Here is a 17997-nt window from a genome sequence, read left to right as displayed (position 1 = left end):
AGTCAATAAATTTTATAAAATCTTCCTTTCCAAAACTTTAGAACTCTTTATTGCCTAGGCCTTAACGGAGAAAAAAATAGACAAATTTGTTAATCTTGTTTTAGAAATTAGACAAAAAAAAAATCACAGAATGACTCGTTTTGTTGTATTTTCTTAGGGACCCCTGCGAAAATATTGGTCCAATAGTTTTTCCCTATATAATAAACCTAAATTTCATATTTTCACTTTATCTTTTTAGAAAACTTCAAACATAATTCTTTCAAGATATGATCAAATACTTAGATTTATATAACATCGATATGGATTCAAAGTTTATATTTAAAACATATTGATTTTATATCCATAGACCATACGTTGTATGACGAAAACCTATGAAAATAAACAATTTTGCAAGAACTCCTAATGAAATATGATATTTTGGGAGGAGTTCATGCAAAAATCTTGGGTTCCTACTAAAAAAACAGGCGAAAATTCTATAAAATATACTGTTTTTGTTTTTATTGTGAAAATCTTAAATCTAAATAATACACAAAAATTTTGGGAATTTTTTTGGAAAGAATTTTAGAAATAAATAGTAGTTCTTTTGGTGGGTTAATTACTTAGATCACGGCCCATCACATAGCAGACCCCAACCATTTTGCAGGGAAATGAAGTGGCCCAACCCGCAGAGTCCTTGTGAAAATGCAGGTTATTTTTCTCCCAAACACCCCTAAAGTTGTTACCATGTTATTGGGGGTCATAATCCAAGTGAAAATCTTTCTCAAACTTAAACCTATCTCTCGGATTGTTTTGAGAAATCGAATCCGGAAGGGATTTTAAAATTTTAATTGCCTTATTCGTGAAAAATCTTTGCTATAATAAATTAATAATGAACATAACCCTCAAATTCAGACCCATATCTCGGCTGCCGTTGCATTTGATTTCAAAGGTACATCGATTGAAAGATCACCCATTCTTTTATCGTTATTGTTCCTAATTGGGTCGATTTCCAACAGGTTAAACTCGTTCTTATCAATATCTCATAGTTAATATCTTAGATTTCTCCTCTTACGGCTGCAACTCAATTAGGGTATTCGTAATTGTAGCAGTATCTCTTGATTTGCAAATGTTTTGGAAGTTAGACTTCGTTATACATATATATGGGGCTTCACTTCGTAATCAGAACAATTTCTGTTAGTTTTTGTGTTGTAACGTATTGCCACATTACCAAACTAATATCAAGTTCTGTATTAAAACAACTTACTAGTGTTAACATATGCATATCTTTAATGGTGTACAGGATTTGAGAGTTGTGCGAAGCTTAATTCTCTAATTCAAGATGGGAAGAAGAAGACAGAATTCCTATCAAGATACAGAGATTCGAAAAGGTGGAAATTTTGCTACAGATTTTGACAGTGACAGAGATATCAACGAATGCACAACTGCAAGTGCTCAACTAGGGTCAAAGCGTTTGAACCACTTCTTAGAACAGTTATATGAGAAAAGGTTACTTTTTAAGATAACTATTAGAGTGTAAAAAGTTTATGTTCTATGAACTTAATTGCTGATGACTTATCTGACTGTTTAGGGGGTCTGTAAGGGAGGCTGCACTTTCTTCAATAATCCTGAGTTATAGCCTTGGCTATCAATACCAATTTTCTGAAAAAAAGTTGGTACTTCTTCTATCTATATATAAAGCTATATAATAATTTGTAGTTAGTTTAAAAGGAAATTGAGACAAAAGTTTCTTCTGTTTTTGCAGCTTCACTGAATTACTTTACCAATGCTTGAAATCTTTCAAAAGGGATTCGATTAAAGAGAGTTGTTTGGCTCTTGAGGTTCTAGGTAATTTGATCTATATGACTGAAATATTTTTTTTTATTTTCCTTTATCCACTTTGGAATATTTTTAAACCATCAGGATTACTAGCTATCACCATTGGATGTGGAGAAAAGAGTCGTGAACTATATAAAGAAGCAGCCCCAGTTCTTTCAGAAGCTCTTAACACCGAATCTCAACCACAGAAGTTAAAACTAGTATGCCCCTTGTATTCTTATTATTTATTTCAAATCCTTTGATTTACTATTTTACTTATTGTTACTAATTCAAGACTTTGTGGTAGATATTGGATAGTTTGGCTATTATCACATTTGTTGGGGGAAATGAATTGGAGGAGACAGAAAGATCTATGCAAAGTATTTGGGATTTCATGCATTCAAGACCAGATTTCAAGGTTTTTTCATGATAAAAAATTACTAGATCTTGTATACTCTTAATGGAAACTTAGGCAAAATGTTCATTACAAGTCATATCTTTCTTTCATTGTTTGGAAATTGGATAATTGTAAAATTTGGAGTTGGAAACAGGAAGCTCAAAGTGAAGCAATTTTGTGTTGGTCCCTCCTTCTTAGTAGCATGGATAGTTGGACTCTCAGTTATAAACATTGGCGAGGGTAATTAATTCAATAATATATATATATTTTTTTATCAGATCAATATCAGTATTAGTATTAAGAAAGTGTTTTGTATATAGGGCGATTCCTTTCTTCAAGAAGTTACTAGAATCAGACAATGAATCCACTGTCAAAGGAGCTACGCAAGCATTAGCCCTAATATTTGAACAAGGGTGCCTTGAGAAGTTTGAAGGTGACACGTCAGCAATGGAGGAGATAAATGTTGAGAAAATTGTGGAGGTAAAGTTTCCATCTTTTTAAGTTACTCTATAATTATAATATGATCTGTTTTTTAATAAATGATAGGATGGTCATATCCCGGAAATTTCTGTAAAGATTGGTAAACAAAGATTAAAAGTCAACACGTTACCTCATCAAATCCAGGTATATTTGTTTTAGCTAAATAATATTCCTAAAAATGTTTTTTTTTTCCTATTTTCTTCAGTGTATAATTTTTTTCCCTTTTGTATCTTATCATCTTATGCAGCTTAATTTTGTGAAGCGGTTGCTTGGTTCTGGTTTCATTGTACACATGAGGGTGGAATTTTCTTTACCCTTTTTGCTTTATACTTTATTAATGGGAAATTTCTAGAAAAATCCTTATATTTTGGCCTCATAATCGATATTAGTCCTTATATTTTTTTTATTCTATAAGTCCCAAAAAAGGCAATTGTTGGCATTTTGATCCTTTTACTCGGTAAACCAGCCACCAACCGAATATAAAGAGACTTTTTCGCAGATATGATCAAAATATAAGGATTATATATATATATATATATATATATATATATATATATATATATATATATATATATATATATATACACATTAATTATTTTTCTGTCACTGTGAAAAAATCCTTATATTCTGTTGGTACCCGGTTTACCGAGTAAAATAATCAAAATGCAAACAATTGCCAATTTTTTTGGGACTTGATAATATATATATATATATATATATTAAATCGATTGTGAGGTCAAAATATAAGGACTTTCCTAGAGATTTCTCTTTATTAATCATTTCTATCTTATTTATTAAAATATATATATTTTTTTAATTTGCAAAATAGGAAAATGAACTTCTACATGATGTGTTCAAGTTCAAACCAGAGAAAAAACAATTAGGCAGAAATTTATATGTTGCTGAACGTGATGAGGTTTCTGTTAATCTTTTTGTTCCCCATGTAAGAAGTGAAGACAGCTTTCAGGTCCATTTTTCTTTGTTATCAGTTTATTCTTATTATATATATATATATATATATATATATATATATATATATATATATATATATATATATATATATATATATATATATATATATATATATATATATCTCATCACTTGAATGGTTGTGCTAACATTTTGTATACATTTCACCAGCGAATTCACAAGTCGCATAACTCAATTTTTGTCAAGGCAAGGACTCAAATACGAAACAAGCATCGTGATATTAAAGGTTCCTTGTTATCATGAAAAAAAAATTTATGAAACCGAACTTTTTTTTTTTCTCTTATTTTTTAATTTCGGGGAAATTAATTCTTAATAGCGTACTACCTTTGTGCAGCAGGGGAGGAACAAGGGTGTTTTCAAGATTGATGTTAGAATGTGAAAGACACTCCTTTTATGAATGTATGGAGTCTTCTATTTTACTGTTGATATAAATGTATTTTTTTTATCATCATTGTTATTGAATGTCTTAGTTAATTTATTTAATTAATTCAAATATTATATTTTTTAAAGTATTTGTTTGTATACCATAATTTTTCATTTAATTATATATTACTAGTTTATAACCGTGGGAACCACGGTTACGAAATTAATTAAACTTTTATAATAAAAACTCGGAATTATTAATCAATTATTTTAAATAAATTATTAATTAAGAGATTTTTTTAGTTATATAAAATTATAATCGTTGATTCAAATAAATACGTATGTGAAATTATAGCACCTTATAACTTGTATTAATTTTATTTTTTTATTGTAATATTATTAATTTAATATAATTAGAGTGAAAATTCTAAAATTTGAAATTTGAAATAAATAATCAATAGGTTGACAAGAGACATGACATTAATTAGGAGGCTTAATAAGATGTCATATGGACAAAAGAACTATTTTATTAATATAAAAAGATTGGATATGACAATTACATTTTAGATCATCAAACTAATAGATTATGCAAAAAATCCCTACGAATCAATTCAATTCTTTACTCAAAACATTGTCAAACTAATCTCAGTATATAAGATCCTTTTAAATTTCTATAACATTCTCTTTCTTCTTTGAAGTACATATAGTTTCACCGACAACATCACACATTGAGTTTTGCCTAGTGAATGAACAGTGTTTTTGGTGGTTGTCGAGGTCAACAAAATAAATACTCTTAATATTACACACTAAAATATTGTATAGTTGTAAATGGATTAATGTAATGAGATTGGTTAACTCTGATAATATTGTTGTACAAACACTTGTAAAACTAGAATACAATAAAATTTGGGGATTTTGATCTTTTGAGATGTTTAAAAGAAAACTAGAATTACACTAAGATTTAAAAACACAATACAACAAAAGCAAAGTTTGATGTAAAATCAATAAGAAAATGATTGTTGGCTTTGAACTTTCATTACTTGAACATTTGGTTAAATAATCATGAGAATACCAAGGTGCAATATTTGTGTTCAAAATCTAACTTGGCTATAACAATTTATAAGCATAACTTGCCTTAACTCTTCTTTTGTATTAAAATGACTAGAGAAACTCATAACACATTTCCTAAATCAAAGTCACAACACTAATAAAAGCATTTAATTTTGTGAAAATCATATTGCATTAGGTTTTAAGAGTTACCAAATCCAAAGAGTAATCTGTTGCTTTCATTACTACTATGGAGAAAATATTTTCTTATTCTAAATGAAATGAAAACAAACATTTAAACTAAATGTTGCTTGTTAAATTGAAGACTCATTACTTAGCCAATAATTACAAAAATAACATTTACATATCAATATTCATGACTAAAGATATATAAATATGAAGGAAGTTTTCATAAATAATATAATCATAGATATTCAACACGAGTTCATTGAGTTATTCAAAATAACCAAATCATTAAAGCAAGTACATCCAAGTCAACCAATGATAAATCTAGCCTAGCATGGCTAAGATTAAGGAAAAACAAGATAGTCTAGAACTACCAAATATTGTTCAAGATGAAAGATGGAAAAGACCACAAATCTTCAAATCTTCTAGAGAGCAAAAAATATGTGTTCTTGCAAGAGTGCTTCCTCATTTCCTCTTCAAAAGTTCAGTCAATGGGTTTCAAACCCAGATGAAAAAGATGCCCCAAAAAGCACACTACCCACGCGGATGGTTGAGAGTAAACGTGGAACGCGTGTAAGTGTTGAATGGGCCAATTTAGTCCATCTTTAAATGTGTCTCTTTCTCCAATGCTTCAAATCTTGATCCAAGCTAATTGCAAGGTTCTTGACAGCCCAAATATGCCTTCTAAACTCTTTCAAGATGATCCATTGTTCCTTGATGTAACGCTCGCAAATTCGGACTGGTCATTTGGAGATAATAAGCATTAAAAATGACTTTTTGGTAGAAGATTATTTAGCATACATAATCTTTACCAAAGTATAATATATGTCACAAGGATTATATACATATAAAGAACGTTGAAATCTGACTTATAATGAAGAAGTTATGACCCGTTGAAGTTTTGCGACAAAACCGACACGGTTCCGCATATCATAAAAAGTGAATTTTCGACGAAATACTTTTTAGCCTTAGCAATCTAAATAAAAGTCGTAGTATATGTTAAACCGAGAGTGTGCATATAAAGAACGTCCAAATCTGACAATAAGCCCAATTGCACCACTTCAAGCCCACAAGTACACCATAAGCATCCAAAGGTCCCGTATTCCCTCCATCTTTTGTGTTGAATAGTCTTTGATAAATCCTGCAAATAAGCTCAAAAGACTAGAAAGTACCCGATAAAGATGAACAAATAACAAAAAAAGTAAAATCCACATGAAGACTAGCTAAAATGAGATGAAAAGAGCTAAATAAACTAGGAAAAAAAGTAAATAAAATGAAGGTATAAGTTTTCTCATCCCACATTGGTATAAGGATGGAAGTATGTATGTCTCCAACTTTATAAAAAGAGAATAAAACCTTGGTTTCAAAGCATCCCAACCCGATACATTTAAAGTTTTAGTTCTTTCTATTTTTTTTTTTCTTGTTTTAGATTGTTGAAAGTGTTAGTTAACATTTTGGAAGGTGTGCATGTAATTTATGAGAGCTTGAGATATTACTCTATGTGATTATAACAATTTATCATATAGTGAATTGTCTTTATAAAAGCTTGTGCAATTTATCATATAGTGAACCGTCTTTATAGAAGTCTGTGGTTTTCTCTGGTTTTGGAGTTTTCCACGTATATTATTTTGTTATGTTATTTTCTTTATTATTGTTATGGATAGGATTGTTGGATAGGCATTCGCGTGCTTCCGTACGATTTCTGTTTAACATCACACTTCTTGTTTGTATAATGCATGACTTCATTTTCTTCTTGTAGTTCATTAGTATAATACTCGTCCATCATGGTGATGAATATATCATCATAACCGGATGACAAGTCAAACAGATCCATAATAAAAATATGTTGAAAATTTATATAAAAAGATTGTAAAATGGTAGTGGTGTGTAAAAAAATTATGTGGTATATATATATATATATATATATATATATATATATATATATATATATATATATATATATATATATATATATATATATATTGAATAATTGATCGTTGAACGGTCGTTTGAATCAATGGAATTGCATTGCTTTGTGTCAAGTACTCCATATCTTGCCACACAACGTAGATGGGGGTATGTTCCAAGCAGCTCAACGGTGTGGAAGGAGGCCAATTCAACCTCTTACACAACGTTTAAACCATATACCCATCGGTTTAAGTGATAGTATAAATTTAGGATGAGTATAGGCGGGTACTCGCCTCATTTCGTTGGAACTGAAGACGGAACCGGAATCTGCGGTTCTTGTGAAGTTAGAATCGGAATTGGAGCTGGTCTAGGCAGTTCTTAAATTTTTGGAACCAGTTCCGAAACTGGCGCTTTCTGTTCCAGGACCAGGTAACCCAATTACGTCATTTTTTTTAATTTCGTTTATACAAAATAATTTTAGCCATTGAAACAAAAAGTAAATAATATAACTAATTCATTACGATACAAGTTACAAACGACAAAAAATAATTGTTTTAAATGATAATCCAAATTGCTAAATATAAGTCATAAACAAAAGTTCATGTACTTTACCATCAACATTTCGTTAGTATTATTTAACATTAGATATTTTCAAAGGATATTATCATGATGTATGTTCAAATTGTTTTATGGTTATGTGTTCGCGTTCACATTCACATAATACAATTAGTTTTGAAAAAAAGTTACAAATATGACTTATTAACATTTTACCTTTAAGATCCTCTTAGATAGTCTCAACAAATGTATTAGTTATCAACGTTGTTACGATCAGTTCGTTTAAGTATTCAGTATTTTTAAATTTTAATATTTTGAAACCAGTTCCAAATAACGGTTCGTAAAAAATAGAAACCAAATCCGAAACCGATCCTTGGTGGTTTCTGCTTTTAGGAACAAGAACGGTTCCGGTTCCGGTTCCGGTTACATAACTGACGGTTCCGAGACGATTCTGATTATAAAATCAAATATTGGTAATTTGTGCTCGCTTAAAAACAATAAATGGGTTTCTTATATGTAAGAGAATAAAAAAGATTTGTATTTAGAAAGATTTGTATTTAGAAATACTTGGCAAAAAAGATAAAAAAAATCCTTTTCTTTTGTTTAAAAAACTTATTCTGATATATATTTTTTTGCGATTACGGTCGATGTAATCGTCTATTATCATACATAAAGAAAAATAAATAAAAAATAGTCTGTAAGAAAATAAACGTCATAATATTTTTTTTATGGTATAAACCGACCTCTGAGATATTCTTACTTAGAAATTATGTGAACTACAAATTGAAGCGAGTTAAAAAAAAATATCAATTTAACATCCGAGGTGTAGTTTGCGTATTTATTAAGGAATGGATACCCTCTTTCCCCTCTCTGGTTAGGGTTTCCGATCTTCTTGCCGTATCTAAATTCTTGTCTAGACACTTAGGGTTCCATTCCATACTTCCATTTCTCTTGTTTACTCAGCCGGCAATCATACATCTCGCCATATCTATCCGACGGTCCGACGGCACGACGCAACGACGCCTCCAGCCCTCCACTGATTCGACGCCTCTTTCTCCGACCGTCCGACAATCAGCCATCCACTGATTCGACGCCTCCAGCTTTCCAGTCCCCGAATCAACGCATCCATCCCTCCACTGATTCCGTTCCCTCAGTTTTTTTTAGGTTAGTTGTAACTGATTCTTCTTCAGAATTTTTGAAATAGTGTCCACTTCAGAATCATATGAAAATTTGCCTGCTTCAGAATTTATACTTGAGTATATGAAAATTTTGTTTGGCCGTATCTGATTTTTGGCGGCTTGTTATTGAATCGAATAAGAAATTAGAAATGAGTTAGTAGTCTCGAGGTTGTTCTAATTTGAGTTTTTCCACCTTGCATACAGATTCGTGAAAGTTTATTAATCCAATGGGAAAGAAAAAAACCGATGAGGGTGGAGAGAAGGGTAAGCAAAGCACCAAAGAAGGAAAGAAAGAGAAGCTATCAGTGTCAGCCATGCTTGCCAGCATGGACCAGAAACCTGATAAAGCAAAGAAAGTAACCTCCTCAAGCTCTACCACCCGTAATCCTAAAACCAAAGCACCTCCAAAATTACAGTCCTATGCAGACATTGATCTACCTCCTTCAGATGATGAAGAAGATGATGATGCAGAGTATGAATCTGGAGAAGAAGTTCAAAAAGGAGGACCCAAAAAGCCCAGCAGGAAAGAAAGGGCTAATGACAGGAATCTTGAAGTATCAATAACCGAGAAAGATTTAAAGAAACGAGAAAAGAAGGATATGATTCATGCCCAAGTAATTGAACAAGCCAAACAAGAAGCTTTAAAAGATGACCATGATGCATTCACAGTGGTGATAGGTAGTAGGGCTTCAGTTCTTGATGGTCAAGATGATGCAGATGCAAATGTAAAAGACATAACAGTGGATAATTTCTCAGTTTCTGCACGAGGGAAAGAGTTGATGAAAAATGCATCTGTGAAAATCTCTCATGGAAAGAGATACGGGTTAGTTGGACCCAACGGAAAGGGAAAGTCAACCCTCTTAAAGCTTCTAGCTTGGAGAAAGATTCCTGTTCCCAAGAACATAGATGTTCTTTTAGTCGAACAAGAAATAGTCGGTGATGACAAAACTGCCCTTCAAGCTGTAGTTGCAGCAAATGAGGAGCTTGTTAAGCTAAGACAAGAAGTCGATACATTGTTGGAATCACCCGAGGGCGAAAATGGAAATGAAGTCGATGATGACGCGGGAGAAAAACTTGCTGAATTATACGAAAAGTTACAGATAATGGGTTCAGATGCTGCTGAAGCACAAGCTTCCAAGATTCTTGCTGGATTAGGGTTCACAAAAGCTATGCAAATTCGTGCCACAAGATCTTTCAGTGGTGGGTGGCGTATGCGAATCTCATTGGCTCGTGCTCTTTTTGTTCAACCTACTTTGTTACTACTAGATGAACCCACAAATCATCTTGACCTGAGAGCTGTTCTTTGGCTGGAAGAATACTTATGCAGATGGAAGAAAACTTTAGTTGTTGTTTCACACGATAGAGACTTCTTAAACACTGTCTGTAATGAAATAATCCATCTCCATGACTTAAAACTCCACATGTATCGTGGAAACTTTGATGATTTTGAAAGTGGGTATGAACAACGTCGCAAAGAAATGAATAAAAAATTTGAAACTTATGACAAACAAGTCAAAGCTGCTAAAAGAGCCGGGAACCAAAAGCAACAAGAGAAAGTCAAAGAGAAGGCGAAATTTGCAGTAAAAGAAGCGAAAAAGAAATCAAAAGGGAAAGTGGATGAAGATGAAGAGATCCCAGAAGCCCCACAAAAATGGAGAGATTACACAGTCGAGTTTCATTTTCCTGAACCCACCGAGTTAACTCCACCATTGTTACAACTAATTGATGTTAGTTTTAGTTATCCGGAAAGAGATGATTTTCGATTATCTGATGTGGATGTTGGGATTGATATGGGGACACGTGTCGCGATCGTGGGGCCCAATGGTGCTGGAAAGTCAACTTTACTAAACTTACTCGCAGGTGATTTGAATCCGACTGAAGGTGAAGTGAGGAGAAGTCAGAAGCTAAGAATCGGGAGATACTCGCAACATTTTGTTGACTTGTTGACCATGGGTGAAACCCCGGTTCAATATCTACTTCGGTTACATCCAGAACAAGAGGGGTTTAGCAAGCAAGAAGCAGTTCGTGCTAAACTTGGTAAATTTGGGTTGCCAAGTCATAATCATTTGACTCCAATTGCTAAATTGTCAGGGGGACAAAAAGCGCGTGTTGTTTTTACATCGATTTCAATGTCAAAACCGCATATTTTGTTGCTTGATGAGCCTACAAATCATTTGGATATGCAGAGTATTGATGCACTTGCGGATGCGCTTGATGAGTTTAGTGGTGGGGTTGTTCTTGTGAGTCATGACTCGAGGTTGATTTCTAGGGTTTGTGATGATGAAGAGAAGAGTGAGATTTGGGTTGTGGATAATGGGGTTGTGGACAAGTTTGAGGGGAGTTTTGAGGAGTATAAAGAGGAGCTTCAGAAGGAGATTAGAGCTGAGGTTGACGAATGATTGATGTGGTATGTATCTAATCTTCTTTCTACCTTATGTTTTAATCATTGTAATTGCTTTTACTTGAGTCTCTGATGGTTTTTGATGTTCATCTGCAGGGAATTTGCACTTCCATATGGAGATTTTGAGGCCTCTATTAAATATGCATTTTTTTGAAACTTTTTTTTAAGTATTTGCGAAATGTTTTTATATGATACTGATACCTAAGTGTTGCTTGTGTTGAACACGTAGGACATGATTACATTTGTTCTATTGTGCTTTTGTGTATGCTTTATAGCTTAATAAGGTCAACATGCCCACAATGTTAATTCCTTTTTAAGGCATTTATAATACTTTTAGCATGCAATGTCAACATTGGATTATGCAAAATGACTTTCGAGTAAATACCAATCTTTTGGGTTTTATGATTGTGTGATTTCTTGTTTGAGGATGTTTGTTAGATATTAAATTGACACCTTTGACGAGGAATATGTATTTTGTTTATTGAGTGTTGTTCAATTGTGGGTAAAAACATGGATGATTTATTCAAATGAGGAAAATTTGTGCCTACTTAAACCTTGGTGTTATGGTAGTGGAACCATGAGAAGAGCTTTTTAAAGACATGGTGAGCAAAGTGTTCTTAGACTGGAGCTATGTTATTCCTTTTATCTATTTATAGAAGATTATCATACATAAGTTACCTTTCCCTTTCCCTTTTCTCTAATGATATGTATTCTTGTTGTTTTTCTAGGCGACCAGAGTTTTCTCAACACCTATGATGCACAGATGTTTGACTTTATATGATTGCTTATCAAGGTAGGTAGTGTTTTCATATTTTCTTTTTAGCAAGCGTTTTATGTATATATATGATACTAAAAAGTATTTGAAAAATCATTCATCTAACAATATTAACTTTTCTGGTTTCTGTCTTGTTTATGAAGTAGATGATTTTGTTTTCAACTTTACAAAAAACAAACGGTTGCGTTTAAGATCCAATAAGAAAGTTTCAGGCTTGGTGGATAAGGTAAACTTTTGGTCTATATTCTAATGTCACTAAATAGTAACCAAGTTTCTGCTTTCTTCTTACCTAATGGTAAAGGTAAGCTACCTGTAAACTTTTTTTTACAAGAGGTTTTACCATTTTTTCTTCAAACTTCAAACATCTCTACGAAACCTTAAATTGTTTTTTCTTTTATAGTAAGCTTGAAATGCCAACTCATCTTTATCTGCAATATCATTTTACCGCCTGTTTACATTATTTATATTTTTTGATTTTTTATGTGTATTTTTATTTTTTTATATAAAAATATATGAGATGTTGGAAATTTAGTAACATTTAAATGTAAAATATTTCTTACTAGTTAATATAAATCTAGAAAAATAAAATTTCGTATCAGTTACATATAAAACTTTTTTTTTTTCTAATACTATATAAGATCTAGTAATGTCATTCTTTATTAATTGTAAGTAGTAGTAAAGACTTCGCAGAAAACAATGTGAATGTTGTTTTTTCATTAAAAAAGCATAACTATATTTTTTACATTATCCTTATTTAAAGAGTTTTTAGTTTTATTTGATTAGTCTTTTATAAAATTTAGTCTTTTATAAAATTTAAGGTTAATTTTATTTGATTAATAATATTTGGACAGATCTTTCTCTCCAACAGGTGTAGTAATCAAATTCAAATCAATCATCTGTCCAGATGTTGTTTGGAATTCCACCTGTTCAAAACAAGGGGTAAGAAACCTTATATGAACTAAAAAAATCAAATTAACTTCTTAATAAAATGAGTATGTAACATAAACAAACCACACTGAACAGATCGAGTAGATCCACATAACAAGTCTTTGATCTGAAATGTTTCTTTAAGATTCTGGAAAATATGGTTGCCAAGAAATTTACAGCAATCATACCAACTTTGGGTAATCTAAACGAACACTGTGTACGGGATTCATCCTTAATGTCATCAAGTACAAGAAAATATGCTTGAAGCTGCAATCACAAGATACAACGAATGCTATCATCTAACATGACTAAGTTGATTCTTTTTTACTTAATGAGCTTAATGCATTAACCACTTAATCTTGACATCTCTACCAACCGTTCTCACCTTGCAATTGATGAAAATTGCGGAAAAAATAGAATGTATGGGTAAAATGGTCATTTATTCTCATTCATACCTTTTCACTTTATCCGTTTATCGAAAGAGACATCGTTACCCATTCAATCACTTTACCCATATATAACTTAGCTGGAAAAAAAAAAAACAACCCCTTAATAGTTATTTGGAAAAGAAAATCCATGCATAGGCACAAATTAATAGTTTTTGGTGTTTATATGTAATTACCCATTCAATGCACCAACCAAGGGCACATGCAAGAAAAACTTCATCTTCTGTTAGTTATTATTCTCCTTTTAGAAGCTTGTAGCTGTCCACAACAGAAAGGCCTCTATTTAACTTTTCTGCATAAACCATATTTTGTTGTAAGATACACAATCAATTTGCAACAGGTTAAGCCTACCTTTAGACAAAATTTCTTATGGAGAAACATTTTTTTACCAAAGTAAGAAAAACAATTGTTAAAGTTGTTGGATATGGCTATTAGTTTCTTGCTATGAAGATCGCATAATAGAATTCAAACATTAAAAGGTGGAGCTCAAATACACAACTACATAAATGACAAACACAAGAGCTTAAATAGTAACATGTCCCTCTAAATATGAAGACGACTTAAAGTTAAACAATGAGCAAGTATAGTATATCATTCAATAAGCCAACAAAAAACATTACCATAGTTTCAAAGAAAGAAAACTAATGTTTAGTCCACATAGTTGATCAGAGATTAGGTTTTGTCAAAGAAAACAGAGATAGATGAATTCTATCTGATTTCTGCATTTGAATAATCAAAATTTCATCAAAAACTTAAAAGTTTATATTTATTTATATATATTAATATATTTGAGCCGAATATATAGATATAGATTTAGAAGTTAGAACATGAACCGTTTAAACTATGTACTCAGTGTTATCATCTCCTAAGTGATTAATCTCACGCAAATCTTCTAAAATTTTATAAAATATTTTAAAAACAGATATCCAAGTCAGCGACGGGACAAACTAACGTCCACAATCAACGCATTAATGCATACAAAATTATTACATGCATAAACAAATCAAACAATTGGATATTCATAGAAAGTAACTCTATCATAACATGATTTGTTTAACGTATTTACCAAACGATATTTGTATAACTTTTAGGATGGCCATATATCCCGGAAAGTTATGTAAGTAGTGGTAAACAAAGATTGAAAGTCAACACATTACCTCAAGAAATATGGGTGTTTTTCTTTCATCTGAATAATATTTTAAAATAGTATTTGATTGTTTACCCTTTTGCATCTCATGCAGCTTAAGTTTGTGAGGCGGTTGCTTGGTTCCCGTTTCGTGGTACACCTGAGGGTGGGGTGTTCTTTACAGTTTACCCTATATATGTCCATCTATTGATTATTAATTTTTATCTTATTTATTGAAATTATTTTTTTAATTTGTAAAATAGGAAAATGAACTTCTACATGATATGTTCAACTCCCAACCAGAGAAATAACAATTACGAAGAGAAATATATGTAGCTGAACGTGATGAGGTTGTTATTAATCTTTTGTTCCTTATGTAAGGGGGTGTTTGGATAAATTAGTTTATAGCTTATTAGCTTATTAAAATAAGCAACAAACAATAAGCAATAAGCAAGGAAGAGAATGCTTATTAAAATCAGTTTATTTAGCTTATCCCTATTACAATAAGCTGATTTTTAAGGATTCATATCCAAATACTTAAACTTAGTTTATTATTGTGGGAATAAGCAATAAACACCTTTTTTTTCCCTATCCAAACACCCTCTAAGAAGTGAAGATACCTTTCAGGTATGATGAGGCTGTTATTCATCTTTTGTTCCTTATGTAAGAAGTAAAGATCACTTTCATGTATATTTTTCTATCTTTGTTACCGATTCATTCTTTTATTTTTTATATTTATTATTATTTTTTTTTGGATTCATGGTGCCTAAGATTTTATGTACAATTACATTACAGCGTATTCACAAGTAATAGAACTTGATTTTTGTCAAGGTAAGGGCCAAACACACATATAAACGGTAACATATTGTTTCGCGCTCCTCAGAGGCTGAGTATCGCAGGGTGGCCAATGTCGTTGTTGAGGTTGCATGGCTTCGCAACCTTCTACTTGAGTTATCTTATCTATTATCTAAAGCAACTGTTGTGTTTTGCGATAATGTGAGTGCTATGTATTTATCCTCTAATCTTGTATAACATCAACGTACCAAACATGTAGAAATAGATTTACTTTTTGTTAGGGAACATGTTGCTATTGGACATGTGCACCAATTTGCAGAAATATTTAATAAGGGCCTTCCTACACACTTATTTGTAGACTTTCGGGATAGTTTAAACATTTGTAAACCCCATGTTCAAACTGAGGGGGTGTGTTGGTGTATTGTCTATTTATAAATATGTATTCATTATTTTTAAATATGTATAATGTAAGGTCCCTTATGTGTGTGTGTGTGTATATATATATATATATATATGGGAGGGCTCATGCGAAAATGCAAATATTTTGTGAAAATGCGAGAACCAAGTATAATTTTACACATCATTCTTATATTTTTTAATTATTAAACATTTCCATTACATTAAAATGGTACATTCGTAAATTTAAAAGATAACTGCATACCCACTTTCATAGTTGGTTTCTACTATTATAAATCGTTTGAAAACTTCCTCATACATAAAAATTTTAATTGAAAACTTTCTCATACATTTGAATCTTTTCAAAGTAATATAAGAATACTTCGTATCCTTTTCTTTAACTTATATTCTACAAATTTGAATCTTTTTAATAGTATTTATACACAAATATCGCACTTTTGGATTAATATACCTTCCATAAAATCAACATCCCATGGAGATTTCCAAATTTACTTTTCCATGTAAACTATAAAGTTAACTTAATATAACAATTATTTTTAATCCAAAATATATATGTAAACCTCAGTGATTTAAATTAAGATAAATGTCAACCTGTGTATTTTCCAAAACTGAATCTTTGCTCAAGTAAAAATAAAACCGATATATAAATCTTAAATCAAACATAAAAATCACTACGAATATAATCCTTTAATCGATAATAAAAATCAACACTGATATCATCCATATGAAAAAAAAAATCAACAATGAAGACTTCAACCATCTGCTTTTGTTTGGCATCTTCAAACCTCTTTCAATGTGGATGAGAATGCAGTCACTTCATCAACGCAACATCACCAGAGTCGCTTCAAACAAACTTCAGTCATTGAGGTTGTCATTATGTGCTGATATGCTATAGCTCTCAAATCTGTATGAAGGAAAATCAAGCAAATGAGTTACAATATAAGTATTAAATAATTGAATGAAGTAATAAGTTTCAATCCAGTACATACTAGCAAGATTTACTCCATGAACTTGCAAACTTAATGAAAATAGTGAAACTTGCCAACTGAAGTTAGCATACAAAATAGTTGAGATTTTCTTTATACTCAAACCATCAACACTTTTTTTTTTAATTTAACTTGATTTATGGTGAAACCAAACACTTGACAACCCCAAACTTTTTCTCATGAAATAGCATTGAACTTTCGGAAATCGGATCAAACCCTTGATAGCAACAATTTTTTTCACTTAAACAACAATCCACTATATGGAAAAATGCATCAGGTGAATAACTATCCACATTACATCTATGAGGTTTGTTGTATTGATAAACAACCAGCTCCTTGAAACAGTTGAACTGACATTTATACCCTTGAAAAAGTGTTTAATATATTCCAGTGAATCTCATCTTAATATACTTTGCACCACCTGATAGCAACCTAACAGAAACACAGGACAAACATGATGTACAACTCGACATGTAAATGTTGTTGCCCCTCTGGTTGAATCTGAATTGTTATTGTTGTAAGTGTTGTTGCACCATGCTCTATATAAAAAACAAACTTAAATAAACCTACTTTGGGGCTCTATAGCCTAGACAGATATCATAAAACCCAAAAAAAAACAATACATACGAAGTAGTTGTGGATACTTATGAATTCTTAATTGTGAATTTAAATAAGTTTTAAACTAAACTTGTTTAAAACATTTAAATTTCTTATTTTTTATGCATTCCATATAATCTACATATTTATTAAATATTCAACATAATAAGAAATCTTGATTATTATCATGCCCAGTTAAGAATTCCATATCTAGTTTCACTAGATAACTTGATTTATTAAATATTCAACTTAATAAGAAATCTTGATTATTATCATGCCCATTTAAGAATTTCATATCCAGTTTCACTAGATAACTTGCTTATATATGGTTTAAAACTCAAACTAAAACCCCAAACTCGCTAGCAACTTCTCTAAACCCCCACTCGACTGGCTTATTCTAAAGCACCTTGATTGGATAGTTAAAGCTCTCCATACATGCAATGCCATTACTCATGGAATTGATATGTTTCTATATTGGCATAAGCTCACTCAGATTGCCAACCTGCATTTTAAATAAAAAAAAATCAGATGAAAAACATAAGATATAGATATAAAGATTACAAGAACCAAAAAGCTTCAATTTATAAAAACGAAGTGGTGATAGAAAAACATAACCATAAACTTCTTAT

General features: G+C 31.3%; 2 protein-coding genes across 4 annotated transcripts; both read left to right on the top strand.

Moving 5' to 3' along the window:
* Nucleotides 1-716: 716 nt before the first annotated feature.
* On the top strand, nt 717-4170 carry LOC145092115 (uncharacterized). Of its 3 annotated transcripts, none has more exons than XM_079030016.1 (13): nt 717-995; nt 1280-1485; nt 1568-1648; nt 1742-1824; nt 1900-2015; nt 2102-2212; nt 2346-2431; nt 2512-2671; nt 2738-2815; nt 2919-2969; nt 3501-3638; nt 3812-3887; nt 3996-4170. In XM_079030016.1, the coding sequence occupies exons 2-13, from the start codon at nt 1319-1321 to the stop codon at nt 4025-4027; spliced, it is 1179 nt and encodes a 392-aa protein (XP_078886142.1). In that variant the 5' UTR covers nt 717-995; nt 1280-1318; the 3' UTR covers nt 4028-4170. The 3 variants fall into 3 exon arrangements, with proteins under 3 accessions (XP_078886142.1, XP_078886143.1, XP_078886141.1); XM_079030017.1 differs by having other exon boundaries at nt 718-928; nt 3999-4170; XM_079030015.1 differs by having other exon boundaries at nt 718-928.
* A 4353-nt stretch (nt 4171-8523) lies between these two features.
* LOC145092114 (ABC transporter F family member 4-like) lies at nt 8524-11666 on the top strand. The gene is made up of 3 exons (XM_079030013.1): nt 8524-8884; nt 9103-11305; nt 11396-11666. Exon 2 carries the CDS (start codon nt 9126-9128, stop codon nt 11295-11297), a length of 2172 nt encoding a protein of 723 aa, XP_078886139.1. The 5' UTR covers nt 8524-8884; nt 9103-9125; the 3' UTR covers nt 11298-11305; nt 11396-11666.
* The last annotated feature ends 6331 nt before the right edge of the window (nt 11667-17997 follow it).

The sequence above is a fragment of the Lactuca serriola genome, chromosome 3 (genome assembly GCF_051521515.1).
Source record: "Lactuca serriola cultivar US96UC23 chromosome 3, Lser_US96UC23_V15, whole genome shotgun sequence".
In the NCBI taxonomy this organism is placed as follows: Eukaryota; Viridiplantae; Streptophyta; class Magnoliopsida; order Asterales; family Asteraceae; genus Lactuca; species Lactuca serriola.
The sequence above is the reverse complement of the archived record's forward strand: the minus strand, read 5'-3'. Positions and strand labels throughout refer to the sequence as shown.